Consider the following 15589-nt stretch of genomic DNA (forward strand, 5'->3'; position numbering starts at 1 on the left):
TGGAGAGCAAGGTTGGACTCTCATGGATGGCTGTAATTAAAAATGTTTCCCTCTTGTGTGGCTACGCCACTACCTGCTAGGAATTATTGAACAAACACTGAAAGCATCTGTAATCGGTCCCTTGAGACATCCAGGCAGTATATAAAGGAAGAGGGGCAGCTATTACTTGAAACTATTAGGAATTTGCTCTGGAGCTGCTTGTTTAATGCTATTTCTTTTGGTGCTTTTTTGTAGTAACTTTGAGTATTTTAGGAAATAAACTGTAATGAAACTTCTGGTATGTCTACAGAATGGGTAGACATTGCTAAAGCAAGGGATGTTTGATTCCTGTTATTATTTTTAAAGAAAGGAGGCTGCGTTGCCTCTTCTACCCAATAGATGTTAAGGTGAATTTGTTAACTTTGTAAGTTGGTAATGCCTCACTATAAACACCAGGATTTTTTTCTCTTCTAGCTGCTGAGAGAAGTCTGCTGCATTATCCCTGGTATAGTGGCAAGTATGACTTGACTGATTTGCATTCATGGCTCTTGGATGATCTGGTGAACCATGGAGCTCAAAGTATGGGTGGATGGAGTCCAGAGAATTGTGTGTGGGGTCACCGAAGTCACAACATGCCAGGAAGTTGTAATAGCCCTTGCTCAGGCTATTGGTAAGTAACGCTGTCAGCTGGGTGTCTGGGAACTGGTGTGAAGCTTTTTTTATGAAGCTAAGCTGAGGGGAGGTGGGGTTGCACTCAATATCAGTAGAGCATGAACATATAATGGACAGTGGGATAACCTTGCAGTGTAAACTTGCAGCCTTTGATTTTTAATCTGCCAGAGAGAGATTAAAAAGAAAGAAAATGAATGCTTTGAAACTTATAAACTTTAATTCACTACAAATGTATTCTCTAAATTATAATATGCTGCTTTTTGTCACTGTAAATACAGCCTGGACTAAAGAAGGTGCTAAACTGTCAATGTTTTGAGTACCAAAAAATTTTAAAGCAGTGCAAAATAATTGGTCAGCTTTCACAAGCTAATGATGTTCATTGAAATTGCACACATTGTAAGTATCCCTAGCTATATTGGGAATAGTATAGATCAATGAAATAGATCCTTCAAGTTCTCCTCTTCCTCCTGCAGGCCACATAACTCAGTACTAATGAAAGGGTAACTTGAAGTCTGTTCAGTGTTAGCTATTTGCTGAACAGTTTAGTGGGGAAAAAAAAATCTTTCAGGCTTCACTACAAGAAAGAACATTCCTTCAGTCTTGTCAGATGATTCTCAGTGATTGAAGGCATCCTGAATAAGCCTCAACTTCATCCTTTCAGTGCTTCCTATGCTGAATCTTATTCTTTGCTAAAATTTTATAATTGGCTTTACATACTACTTAAATTTAGGCATTAAAACCTATGTCTTACCTAAAATTAAATTCATAATTTAAGGGCTAGCTTTTGCATTTGTCAATATTCCAACAATTTTGCAAGATTGTATTAGCAGTCTGACTCAATTGCAAAATAGTAATTTTCTAATAAAAAACAAGTTAGGGCCATGAATGTCAACTAGATATTCTACCTGTAAACATGAAGTCAATTTCTCTGAATTTGTGATGTTTATTTATTTAAATGTGTACTTCTGAACATTGTTTCCATATACTTTCATCTGATGGAGTAGAAGACTGGCAGTTTTTTTATGTTATATCTTAAGGGGATTGAACACAATGCTAGCATGTGTATATTCTATCTGTATGCATCAAATACCTTTTAAAGTTTCATTTAAAAATTGTAGAAAGTCAGTATGTCTCTAAAATCTTGTATTCAATGGCAAACTGCTAAGTGTGCTTTTATTGTTTGTGTTAGTTGCAGCTTTTCATTTAATGCTAATTGTTTTATGAATTGCTTGCTTCCATATCTCATTTTCTGCCTATAGGTTTTTTTAAGACACAGTTATGCTAGCATGATTATTTCCTAGTAATGATTAAGAAGTGTTACGTATTTAGAAAAAATAAATAAATAAACCGGTTGTGATAGACTTCTGTTCTTTACTTTGCTTTCAATATCACTTTCATCCTGTTTCCTTTGCCTCCTCCCCCAAAACAAAAAATGTCAGACTCCCAGTTCTAGACAATAATTTAATGTTCTCCTGTGTAATTTCTCTTTGTTTTTTCTGTATGCTCGGTTATTAGCCTGAACTCTGAAAAGACTCCATCAGTCTTGGAAACGCACACAGTTTTTGTCTACTCAGCAGACTTGCTTTTCTGTAACACGTTACTGGTTCATCTGGGGCATGCGGCTCTGGTTCCATGCGGAGACAAATTTCAGTTGCAACCAGCGCCAAATTAAGATAATCCTTTGGAAATTCCTTCCTGAGGCAAATATCATCTCTAGAAAACACTTAGAGTAATTGCGCTCCAGTTTCTCACTGGGGCTGCTAGGACAATATTAAACACCGTATAAATTACACTTGCATGTCTTTGGCAGATAGGGCTTTCCCAACCCTCCTGTCAGGCCATTCATCAGAAAAGCAAACATATGCCTGCTCCTTTGATTTAGCTATAGGTACCAGTTTACCAGGAATATTTGTCCCTTGAATTTGAATGGGAATGTATCCCTCTAGCTTTCACCTGACATTTGGTGGTGGAAAGAAGCCAGTCTTAGTTGGCTTCCTCCTTGGTTGGCTCCGATCTTATTTTCCACTTTGCAGTCTGGCTCCTTCAGCAGTCGCATAGCTTAGCAGGACTCAATATTGTTTTGTCTGTCTGTTGGTCTGTCTGCAAAGTTTTTGAGATACTCCTTTTGTTTTATTGTGTCTTACAGTGTATTGCTAGGTCCTTGACTTAAAAAAAAAATACAACACAGACACATAACGCAGTCGGCTTCACTGAGCCTGAAATATGAGCTGCAATAGGTATATTATTTGTGTTGAAGTGCAGTGTCTGGAATATCTGCAAATTAACTTATTTTACAGCCATGTCCACTGAAGAAAGCACAAGCCAAAGATACTTGGATTAAAACATCCATAGTTCAAGAAGCTTCTCATGGACAACCTGAAGCTGCCTCTGTTTTAGAGATGTGAAAAGTAAAGCTTTACAATGTATTTCAAAAATAGGAAAATCAAAAGTATTATAGTATGGGCTGTGGTTGGAAGGCACCTCTGAACATCATCTAGTCCAACTCTGCTGCTTAAAGCAGGTACAGCTAGAGCAGGTTGCTTGGGACCATGTGCAGTTGGGTTTGAATACGGCCAAGTATGGAGACTCCGCTGCCTCTCCGGGCTACCTGTTCTGGTGTTCAGTCACCCTCACAGTAAGAGGGGTTTTTTCCTTATGTTTAAATGACATTTCTTGTATTTCAATAAATTTCTTTTGCTGTCACTTGATCAAATGCAGGGCCATGTCTCCTGATCTCCTGCTGTGATAAGAGCAACAAAAAGGTTTCCGCCTATTTACTTTCCAACTCCTCCCCTCAAGTAATGGAAATTCAGTAATAACTTTCTTCAGGAAACAAAGGGGTTTGGGGTTTTTTTCCTCTAGATGCAAAGACAAGGACTCATGTTCTAGGGCCATTTTAGCCAAACAAAAATAGCAAGTCATGCTGGGTTGTGCCCCTTCGTAGGAGGTTCTGTCCTATACCCAGAGTGTAGCTTAATGCTTTGGCAGTGGAGTTCTGTCACTTAACTTGCCTAGCTAATGCTCCTTGACCTATTCCTTACAAATTGGTATCTGCCACTATTAACTCTTTCAGGGGGAAGGCCTGCATGTCTCTTCCTTTGAGGCTGTACATTGGATGGATAACATTTGTTACCTGTTCTTGTGCTATGAACTGCTTCTCCTGTTGCCCATCTCTTGATCATTGAGGAATAGGAACAGATTCTACTCCAAGTTTCTGTACAAATTAGGTTTTTAAATTTCTGTTTGGCTTGAAGTTAAAGGGTTTGAATTAACTCTCAAATAAACCTCATTCTTTAAAACAAAAAGAAAATAAGAGTTGTCTCTTTTGGGGATCCCAGCAAAGCTTATTTTAAAAATACATGTATATATATTTTAATGAATGCAAGAGAGAATACCAATTGGATATAATTTTGGATACTGTAATTGATTGTGTCTCTAACTTAGAAGGAGTTAGAAATGCTTTAGCTGGAGGGAGAGTCTCTGGAATTCTGTTCAAGACAGGCATAAAACTATCCAGTTACAAGTTTCCAGAGAGTGAAATCACCTCCCACTGGGATCTTGAAGAACACTTGATATTACCTTTTATGAGTTTTATCCAGGGCTGCTTTATTTCTTTTTTTTAAACTCAAGCTGCTTACAAATTACAAAGAGGAAGATTTGACCTTATAATACAAATAAGAGAAGTTATCATTTCATCATGAGAAACTAAGCCCTCACCAAAATGTAAAAATATAGCACAGCACACAGTTTAAATGAAGAACCATGAGTCTTGTTTTAAAAATATTTTTGCCAGGAGAGATGAGCTCGATTTTATCACATCCATCATTGTCTATTTTAAAAATGTCTATTTGACAGCAAATTCTGCCTGTTTTTCTGCTTCCACTAGCTTTTCTCTGCATTCTGTGAAAATCATGCCAGAATGGCTTCATATAAATGTGGCTTTCTTATTTTGATTCCTTTTCTTAATTTGGGCAACTGAAAAACAAGTTAAAAAAAAAAAGTTATTGATACTTTTCAACTGCATGTATGATGAGATGGTTGGTGAATCTGGTCAGGGATCTGTTTTGCGAAGTAGTATATGGACTTGTGGTCGAGTGTGTGAGCATAGCGGCTCCTCTCGAAAACTCATTGTAATACTGAGAGGAAAAACAGATGGTATCCTGAAAGAAAGTAAGCTAATGGTGTTAGCTGATAGTTTAGGCAAATGTAGTTTAACTACAAAGATTTTTTTTTCTTAAATTGGCTTTTACTGGTTGTTTTCCATTCAAATCTACAAAATAAAAATCTTCCAAAGGAATACGGTGATGAGTAGCACAGTCACAAATATACTTGCCCTGTTTCTTCAGAAGTGTTCTTCTCTCAGTTCCAGCCCCTGTGATGATTTTTAATGCATTTGTTGCGATTTCTTTTCCCTCTGGAGATTAGAGTGCGTCTTCTATACTCAGAATGACGTTTGTTTCCTAGAAAGAGAATATTTCAGTCTAGAGTTGTGAAGCTTGAATTTCTCACCAAAGTGCAGTTTTGTTTTCTGCCTTCCCCATAATTTTCTGTGGCAAATAATTAAAATGGCAGACTTGCTTTAAATAGTGCTGTGGATTTTGGTTTTCTGGCTGTAGCACAATATCAGGAGAATATGAGCAACACTTCACTGAACAAGAAGTACAGCTGTCTCTTTTTAAAATTAAACAAATGCAGCTGTCAATTTTTTTATTGCAGTTGAATATTTTTCCTCAAAGATAAATGGGGTGTATTTATGAAAATAAAGCACAGATTTGTTCATGCTGTTTCAAACATGCGTTAAAGCGTTGTAAGGCTCAGCCAGAGCTGTATCTGGAAAAATTGCATCACTTTGTTGTTGTCTCTTCTTATGTTTGTCCCTTCCTCCAAATAATTTCTGCTAAAACAAGTACCAGAGGTGGCTGTCAGACACTTTGAGAGAGAGAAAAGAGTCTGAGGTTGAATTGAATTGTAGCGCTGAGTCTGAAGAGCATTAGAAAAAGGGAACAATTCTTGTTGTGTACAAACTAAAGTTTTAAAACATTGAATTAATCGTGTAGTTTATTGCTAAGAATCACTTAAAACTTGTGTTATTTTTGACCCCAAAATTTCATTCGGTGCTGCTTCAAATAGCAACACTAAGAGCGATAATAAGAAGTACAAGAAAGCTGCACGCTGTGGTGATCCCATGCTGTGGTCATATAAACTTTATGGTTCAGAAATCTAGTGACAGTAACCTTGCTGAAAGGCATGGTGCTTGGGTGGGATGATTTGTTGCCACCTTTAATGATGTGGTATGTCTAGCGTAGCGGTGGCATGTGCACCGAGATCTGGGCTGCTTTATCTGCTTTGCCAGGTCTTGCTGTTTGACCTCGGCCAGACTGCTCCTCTGCATTGTTTTACCTATTTAGGAAACGGGCCTAAAATAAATGCGGTACCTTAGGGTGCTTAGGCGAAAGGCAGTTGAAAGGATAAAATTACTATAAGTGCTTTGTTTTGTCAGATTATGATAAACTCTTGTACATGCTTTTGTTGAGCAAAAGGATAGTAGTAATAAACTAAGACTTCAGTCCTGATAAAGACACAACCACACTGTGAGCACAGGCTGGACCTAGTGAACTAGGCAGGCTGCCCTCACTCTCATTAGACTTGAGCCTATATATCTCTATGGGCATGTTTTCCTAGGATTGGACCCCTTCTCTGATCTTCATTGTTTTCCTATGGTATGCATACACATGTGTGCAAAATACGGCACGAGTTAAGAAATCCAAGTAACGCAAGCTCTAACCTCTATTTTAAAGGCTTTCTTACTCTTAATCTTACTTGGGTATTTAATGAGTTCTCAGGTAGCTAAAATGTTGTGGGGTTTTTTTTTTAATTGCTATGGATGTTAATTTAAGTATCACATAATGAATGAAATGTCAGCTTCATATTTCAAAGATACTGAGTTCAAATCATACTGGGTTTATTAAAATTTCCAGCAATTATTTATCTATCAGTGCTGTTAAAGATTCAGGAGTTAATGCTGTTGCCCCTTTGGTAAGGCAGGGTATTTTTTCCCATGTGTTTCACATGTTAAGGGTTCTTACAAGATTTTTACCCATGTAAAATTATTTTTCTTTATATTGCCTTGTTAAGGAAGACAGCACCTGGCTGCCTAGGGCTAGAGAGCTATCTCTGGGAAACCAACGTGGTCGGAAAGCTGTATCCAGGCTGGGGAGCAGGTACATTTGTCAGGGTCCCCCAGAGCTCTAGGCAGTCTGGGTTTGGCTTGAGCGTGTGTTGGAGTACCTGGCTTTACCTCCATGGAAACCTGCACGCAGACAGGCAACAGTATGTATATTCTCACTAGGCACTATTGCGAGTTTGGCATGTTAATTCAGATTTAGCTCAAGAGCAAGACTAGTACAGGTTCCTTTTTCGTTTGGCTGTCCTGAAACTTGCATGTAAGACAGAAGTTGCATTTTCTTTTTTTGGACTCTGTCCAGAGTGCCACCTTGCAGGGAAGGTCTTTGGCACAGCTGCTGTACAGCAGCAGAAATGGTGGGATCCCTGGGAAGAATGGGAGCTAGGAGCAGGCCTGCCAGAGAGCAACTCCCCTGGCACCAAGTGCATCCTGGCGGTCTTGGGGAAAGAGGAGAAACTGGGAGCAAGACCACATGACCTCTAGTGACAAAGGCCTGCTCTTGCCCACCCTAGCCCCTTCCCTAGGGAAGGAGAGGTGCCCCCATGTTTAAGACTGCTCATCTAGCCACCTTTCCCAGAAATAATATGGGACCAGAGCAATGACTCACCTGCTTGCACTGACTCACTGCTGTAGGTCCTGGCTGTGAAGCATGGGAGACACTTAATGAAAAGATGGATCTTACTTGGTGCTTGAAATAAACTTTTGTAGCCTGACTGGAAAGATAAGGCATAGATATGTTTTTACATGGTGTATCGTGCTACCTGCATACAAAAAAAAGAAGTAGAAATGCTTCACATGTAAAGGATGATGCACTTTTGGGAGGGAGAAAACGGATGAATCATTTCTCTCCTGAAAAACAGTATTGATGACTTCTCAGGTTACAGTCCTTTCAAAGGTGTTGCATGAGAAACACTGCTGCTGCTACTTTCCTTTGGAATTTCATTTTGATTTTTGGCAGCAGAAATAGCCACTCATGTCTACTGTGTCAGCTGCAAATATTAAAGCATATAGAGAAGCTTAAAGTGAATAATAGTTATATGGGTCCTACTACCTTCATGGAGTGTAATTTAAAAGTCCGCCTCTTGAGAGTCTAAAAAAAAAAATGTTCAATTACCTTGTTCCTATATTTCATTAGTTTAATCACCATTCATTGTAATGGAACCTGCGTTTAAATTACCAAATTACATCAATCCCAAACTAAAACTACAGCGGTTGGGCACGTGACATGGGCACTCAGGTCCAGAGCTTGCTGTTTGGCTGTACAGCAGAGCAGTGGCTGATCCAGGATACTGGCTGTAGTTAGCTCTTTAATGTCTCTTGATCAAGTGATAACCGGTGGCATTAGAGCTGGGTTCAAACCACTCGTGACAGCTAGTTGCAGGCTATCAGAACATCAGCATTCTGGAGTCCATATATTTCCTTTTTTGATCTCTTTCTCACTTTTAAAATAAAATATGGTTTTGAAGAGGTTCCTGTATTAATAGAACCTGTGATAAGTGTGTATGCTTAGGTAGCTGTAGGTGTAAACTTAACCTGTTAACCTTGACACTGGCCCTTTGTGTAGATGCAGTGTGCTTAATATGTGTAAATATATACCTACTTCTGTTATAGCTTGTCATTTGCTGTCTTGCAAAACAGATACAAATTCTTGATGATTGTTTTGAGATGGTAATATTATATGATCCATGTGGGGGACCGTTATAGGGTCAGTGGGTCAGTACAGAATACGAATGAGAAGTAGCTGGCCAGTGAATGGGGTGTAGAGGCTCTGTGCTTTCTCCAGCCCCCAAATTGCTGTTTTCTGAAGAGGGAACCATAGAACACAGCACTTCTGGTGCTTGTTTGGGGCTGTCTGGATTGTTTTCTCTACCATTCTCATTGGTACAAGGCTTTGATTAGAAGTATTAAAAAAAAAAAAAGGGTCTAATGTGTTCTAATAAAAAGTTTGTTTTCAGACGTTGTAAGGGATCCACTAACAAGGCGCATACCTATTGTGAACATTGGTACAATAACTAAAGCTGTGCTTTGGCAGCTCCTTGAATTGACTGCTTAACTGCTCATCTAACTTTACCTGGAAATACTTAATAAATCCATATGAGATTCAATGTCTTAAATATACAATTGGGAAAAACACCCTATGGTTTAATCAGTGTCATACATTGCTGATAAGGAGCCTGATACGTGATACAACAGTAACTAATTTTTAAAATTATAAAGGTTTGCATGAATGAGGAAGGACTGAGCTCTGCCAGGTGCTGTATAAGCACAAAGAATCTCTATTTCAGAAAGCTTACGGACAACATACAAGACAAGCAGCAGCATGCAGGCATTGAACAATTGTCTTTGTCAACAACCCAAGCAACCTACTTTCTCTCTGTCAATGGTAACACATCAAACCGAGCAGTTTGTTATAAGGATGCCTGTGTTCTGAAATGTTCTGTCATTAGTTTTGAATTAACTCATTTACCCTTTCATTTGTGAATTAATCCGTTCTAATGCAAGCAAACATCACAGCTGTGGTTGTCCAGGTTTTGTTAATCTGCATCATACATAGGCTGAATACAGTAAACCTAGGTAATGATCTCGGATGAGGACAGCTTTTAGACTAGTAGTGAACTCCAGGTGTGGTCATTGAACTGTGTAAGTATTACTGCTACAAAACACTTTCTTTTATGTGGATCTTGAGTGCCGAGTTCATTATTTAGGACTGTATGTTGATTTGGACCCCTAAGCTAAGATGGAAGCAATTCTTGGCAAGTGCCTTGCTTAATTCCTTGATTCATTTTTGGTCGAGATTGTTAGCTTTATTCCCCTCCCCTACTTTTTTTTTTTTTTGCCTCTTGTTACATTTCTTCTAAGTAGTGCATTTAATATCAAAGTGAATAGAAATTGCATGCTGATCACTCCCCTAGTGGTACATACTCTTGTTTACAATTTCAAGACTACTTTGAACTTGGCTGCTTCTGACACAAGAACATTAGTAGCATTACCGTGATTACAAGCTGAAAGCTGAAAGCTTTTAAGATTAGCAAAATAGAGTGGTAAAATGCAACCTTTGTCCTGGGTTCTGTGGTATGTTTCTACTTCATTTTTCTTCTCCAGGATTTTATTGTTATTATGCTATGGCAAACAGCACTAGGTTTATTTTTCCTATAACAACACTGATGCCTACTACAAACTATAAATCTTCATGGATCAATGGACAATACTGCGGGTTGGCAAAAATCTCTGACTGTATCTTGGCATAGTAAACTTGTTTTTGAAGTACTGTATTACAATAAAGTTTAAATCTGTTTCTGAGAGTGTTGGCCAAGCATGTTGGTATGCCGATAGAGATTTTTTCTTTTTTCTTTTTTCATCTTCTTTTTTTTCCCCAGTGCTTACCTCAAGTCATTTATTTATAAGGCATTCAGGGGGATGGATTGCTGTTCCCATGCTGCTTGCCTTGTTTTGCCGACTTCTTTCAGTCCAGTCTTCATGTATTCCTTCAGCTCTCACTCCTAACTTGGAAGTGAACATGGACATTTTGTTTTCTTGTTTGGCCAGCTAACTACCACTAGTATGACCCATGAGCCAAAGCAGCCTGTTCTCTAGGCGGTGCCTATGCAGCTGATTTTTGTTGTTGTTCTTTGCATCGTGAGCTAATTGTGAGAAAGTGAGATCAGAGGAACCATTTCCAACACAGTAGCTGTATCCTGGGAAGCTCTTCACGAGGCTGCTCTGACAATATCAGATTTTAGGGGGCTGCATAGGGTGTTAATCACCACAGTGGAGCTTGTCTCCTACAAATTTGAGGTAGGGAGTCTGTGCGAGTGTTGTGGTTGGAGGCCAGAGGCAGTTCTCCAGCCTGAGATTAGGGTATTTTTGTTCCTTTGGGAAAAGTGCAGTGGTTGGGCAGGTGACGTAAGTAAAGAAAATGCGTCAAATGGGTTACCACTGATAACTACATTTGTTCTAACCCCCACTCCATAGTTGCATATGGGACAGGTATTTTAGGCATTTATGTGCTGAAATAAATCCTCATTTGAATTATGGTCTATCATGGAAATGGATATATGTAATGCATTAAAATAGCTAATGATGTTTTTGTGGTTAATGGCAATTGTGGAGCTGTTCAGAAATTCATCGGGATCACATGCTTTAAAAGCAGTTGATCTTTCACATCTTTTTGTAAACAATGCTGTGGTTTTTAAGTGAAGTCACTTTCATGGTAAGGGAAGCTCTCTTCTGCATTTGGAGAATGCTGTATCTCAGACTAGTAAGGGTGTTTAGAAGTAGTAAAAATAGTGGAAAACCTCAAATGCTGCATTTTTGTAGTATTCAAAGCATCCTGTAAGGGGTCTCAGAGGAAAAAGACTGCTAAGCTGAATTTAAGTATGTTTGGTAGCAGCACAGAAGCAGCCATAGATGTGAGTTGTACTTCCCCCTACCCTAAAAGTAAACCATATTGCATTCGTTGTACAGCTAGCTGTCAATACAGAGGTCAGAAAACATCACGGCAGTTATTAAAGGATTCAAGCTTCTTCCTGAAGGCTGTGTACCGCGGGGGGGGGGCGGCTTGTGAGCTGCTGTTACGGATGGGGAGTCTGCCCAGGGAGCCCAAGTTGCTCGTTTCCAGTTCGGGCAGCCTCTGCTGCCCTCGTCCCCGTGCTGTGCTCCGTGAAGGTTTGTCACGCCAGCAGCACTGCCGCGGGCCACGTGAGCTGGCGTAGTGCTGCTGTGGCCCCGAGCCGGCTTTACCCAGTGTCTGAACTAACTGGGGGGGCACGAAGGCTCAGTCAGTCATTAACAGTCACCTCTCCGATTGATGATACAGTTTAAAAGCAAACACACTGTCTCCAAATTTTGATTTTTCTGTGTGGCTGTATGAAGGATGTGAAACTCTTTCTATTCTTGTTTTCTTCCTCTAGAGATGTATATTGCGTGTATTTCTTTGCCAGATATCAAGCATCGCGAGGTCACTTGCTTTAATTTCAGTGACTTCAAATCTGAAAGAAGCCCCGGCGTTGTGCAGTTTCACTCGTGTGTGCCATGTCGATCAGTACTCGCTTGTTCAGTTACTGCTCTATGTGGAGAGGATTTTCCCGAGATAATTTACGGTTGAAATAAGTAACGTGTAGGCGCCGCGCTCAGCTCAGTAAAGGAAGGAGCATTTACTCTAACACAGAGTCGGCGGCTGCTCCCCTCTGTGGGAGGGCCGTGCCCGCGCACGCGAACACCTCTGAGGCGGCTCCGCAGAGCAGCGCGCGGGTCCTGCCTCCGCAGTTTCTCCTCTCCTCTCCTCGCAGCAGCGCCTGCACGCCCAGCCTTGCACACCCACCCCACACACAAACACCCCACGCCCCGCTGTTCCCCAGCGGCCCGGGCGAGCGGCCCGCTTGAGAGCGGCGGCGGGCGGCGCCCACGGCCCGGGCCGGCCCCGCCTGGCGCCTGGCGCCCGGCGCTGTCGCTGTCCGGCAGCGCCCCCTGGCGGCCCGCGCGGCTGACGGCTGTGCTTGCCTTGCAGGTCGTACCGGCAGGTACACGCTGATCGAGAAATGGCGGGACACGGAGAGGCACCTGGCACCGCACGAAAACCCCATCGTGTCGCTGAACAAGTGGGGGCAGTACGCGAGCGACGTGCAGCTGATCCTGCGCCGCACCGGGCCCTCTCTGAGCGAGCGGCCGACTTCGGACAGCGTGGCTCGCATCCCGGAGAGGACTCTGTACCGGCAAAGCTTACCTCCCCTGGCCAAGCTGAGGCCTCCCAGCGACAAATCCATGAAGAGGAGGGAGCCGAAAAGGAAGTCCCTCACCTTCACCGGGGGGGCCAAAGGGTTAATGGACATCTTTGGGAAAAGCAAAGAATCCGAGTTCAAGCAGAAGGTGCTCAACAACTGTAAAACAACAGCAGACGAGTTGAAGAAATTGATCCACCTCCAGACGGAGAAACTTCAGTGCATTGAGAAACAGCTGGAGTCCAACGAAGCTGAGATCCGCTACTGGGAACAAAAGTATAACTCCAGCCTGGAAGAAGAAATTCTGAAGCTAGAGCAGAAGATCAAAAGGAACGAAGTGGAGATTGAAGAGGAAGAGTTCTGGGAAAACGAGCTGCAGATCGAACAGGAGAACGAAAAGCAGCTGAAGGAGCAGCTGCAGGAGATGAGGCAGAGGATCCTGGAGTGCGAGAGCAAGCTGAAGGACTACGTGTCTCAGATCCACAACATGGAAAGTGGCCTTGAAGCAGAGAAGTTACAGCGGGAAGTTCAAGAGTCCCAAGTGAATGAAGAAGAGGTCAAGGAAAAGATCGAGAAGGTGAAGGGTGAAATTGATATTCAGGGCCAGCAGAGTCTGAGATTGGAAAATGGCATCAAAGCTGTAGAAAGGTCTTTGGGCCAAGCTACCAAACGGTTACAGGTAAGAATGTCCTTTTTATCCATAGCAAAGAAAAGTCAAAGACCTGACTGTAACAAATTTCTTTTACACAGCTTTGGAGCCCATGAAAGAAAACACAAGAGAGTTTCCACAGGGAAGTTGGGTGAAAGGAGGAAAGTGTGGCTTTCATTTTCAAATTGCATTTCAGATTTTTCTTTTTTGAAGAGCAGACAATTTTCATTTCACCTGTGTGTGTTTTACTCATTCAAACTATCTGAAAAGAAAAACAGTAGTTAGTTCTTTGTCTCAAGATAAACCAGTAAATGTTTTGGTGGATGAAGGCCTGGGTGGCCTGCAGGGTTAGTGCTGAGTGCCACACCACCTTTCATTTATTTGCGTGCTGGCTCAGTTTCTTTCCCATCAGTTACAGCTTTGGTTTGCTACCTTTCCCTGACTGCCTGGTGACCTCTGAGAAATCACTTGAAGCCTATCTTCACCATGCAGTGGTCCATGAGAAAGAAACACCAGAGCTAATATCAGCCAGACTAGCCGAGGGCAGTATGGCTGCACCCATGGCAACGCATCGAGCCACCTCGCCCTGCTGAGAGGGAGTGCTCGCTAGCTCCAGTGAGGTGCTGCTGTGCTAGCGGGTCTGGGCTCTTTTACACCTCAGACAGATAACATCTCCTGCATGAACAATAGCACATTTATGGCTAACGGGGGATTGTTGTACTGCTGGATGCTAAACGGGACTATAGTACTCTTGGCCTAACACCTTTAAAAGTATTAGTCTTCAAACCCCTGTTGATCTGGAGTTAGATATCTTGAGGATTTAGGTCCTAGATCTTGGCCGCTCAGTGCTTCATATTGTTAAATTTCAGGGAAATTTGCACAATCATAGCCTTTTCTGAGGCTAAACTTCTGATTCTTGCTAGGTTTGTCTGCCACCAAAATAGATGTATTAAAAAGAATGGTCCAGAAGCAGCACCTGGATAGATGGATGTAGAGCTAAAATAACTGTTAGTTTACAGGACTTTTGTTTTAAAGAATAGCATCTCCCTTTTCCTGTCTGAATTCCTGGTGTTCAGGATTTTATTTTCTCTACACCTGAGGCATTTGTGGCACAAGTCAAAAGAGAATCCAGTCTCTGGTTCCTTGCTAAAGTTAATGATATCACTTGGAACTTGATAGAGCATGAAAGAATAAATATAAATGGAAATCCAGCTGCTAGCTGGATGAGGTGAAGGAAAGATTGTGACTCCTGGGCTTTTAATGTGCCACGTAAGATAGGACTGAGACACCACACATCAGTTTGAGTTGCGATTCTTGCTGTATTCCCGGGATTCACAGTTACTGTGTTCCACAGTGCTGCAGTTGCAGTAAGGTGATTCTGCTGTGAATATGTAAAAGGACTTTGCATCCTTACCTGTGAGCACCTAGAACCATGTTAGTATAAGCTGTTTTTACTAAATGAGGAGGGAAAAAATTGTAATCTTTTCACCCAAAGCAAAATGGATGAAAACTGTAAGCAGGTTTGGCCATGTTTATCCATCCTAAGTTTCCAGACACACTGCGCTCAAGGATTTGCGCTAACAGAAAGCATCAAGTCCTCTTTATTTATCTTACCTATCCTCAGTAACACTCAGTGAGACTATGATTGAGTTCAAAATCTTTCTTGCTTTGTTTTTTTCATAGGCTAGGGTTTCACTTTCTCGGGAAAATTCCCATTAAATTCAGATCTTCCAAGCTTGTTCTAAACCTAAAGGTGCACTAATCTGGAAGTCCAGGAGAAAATAAACTCAGCTCTGTATTATACAGTTTTGGGGGGAGGAAATAGAGAAATATTTTCTTGCATGCTGGAAGTTAAATATTAATATTCATAGAACTGCTAATTTGAAACTAGAAAAGTTGAGCATGGGTGTTTTTGTAGACCTTTCAGTAAAGAAGGAAATAAAATTTTGGTTCACTAGATTTCAAGTGATAAGAACAAGAAGGTGGCATTTTTTAGTACCATGTGAGAAATTTCTAGTAATTTGTCCTACCTCTTCTCTTCATTCCTTTTCGCTAGCCACCTCAATAACATTACTTTCCAACAATATAAAGCTATGTTCAGTTAAGGATCAGATGCAGTACTCTGCTGTCCCTGTTTCTAGAGAAAGATTTTAAATGCAAAAAAAACCCCCCCAAAACAAAAAACCAAAATCCCACCCTTCTTCAGGTAAAAGATCTCACTAAAGTTTCACGATTAGATACTAAATTTAAAAGCTCAAACCAGTAGGATTTGGGATGATACTTCACATTTTCACCTTATTTCCTGTGAAAGTTGAGAAATGTCAAGAACAAGTTATTTATGATATTAGTTCTGCTAACCTGCATATTTCAGTGGTACAGGGTTTTTAA

The 15589-nt window shown here is 41.1% G+C and overlaps 1 protein-coding gene across 8 annotated transcripts in view; it reads left to right on the plus strand.

Annotated features, from left to right (window-relative positions):
• Positions 1 to 15589, plus strand: part of RASSF8 (Ras association domain family member 8) — a 93482-nt gene that overhangs the window by 70065 nt on the left and 7828 nt on the right. For all 8 annotated transcript variants that reach the window (XM_072875385.1, XM_072875424.1, XM_072875394.1 and 5 more), the window contains 2 exons: positions 454 to 649; positions 12342 to 13231. In XM_072875385.1, coding sequence (XP_072731486.1) covers positions 547 to 649; positions 12342 to 13231 — 993 coding nt within the window. In that variant the 5' untranslated portion in view covers positions 454 to 546. The remainder of the gene's footprint in view (positions 1 to 453; positions 650 to 12341; positions 13232 to 15589) is intronic.

The sequence above is a fragment of the Ciconia boyciana genome, chromosome 1 (assembly GCF_034638445.1).
Source record: "Ciconia boyciana chromosome 1, ASM3463844v1, whole genome shotgun sequence".
Taxonomy (NCBI): Eukaryota; Metazoa; Chordata; class Aves; order Ciconiiformes; family Ciconiidae; genus Ciconia; species Ciconia boyciana.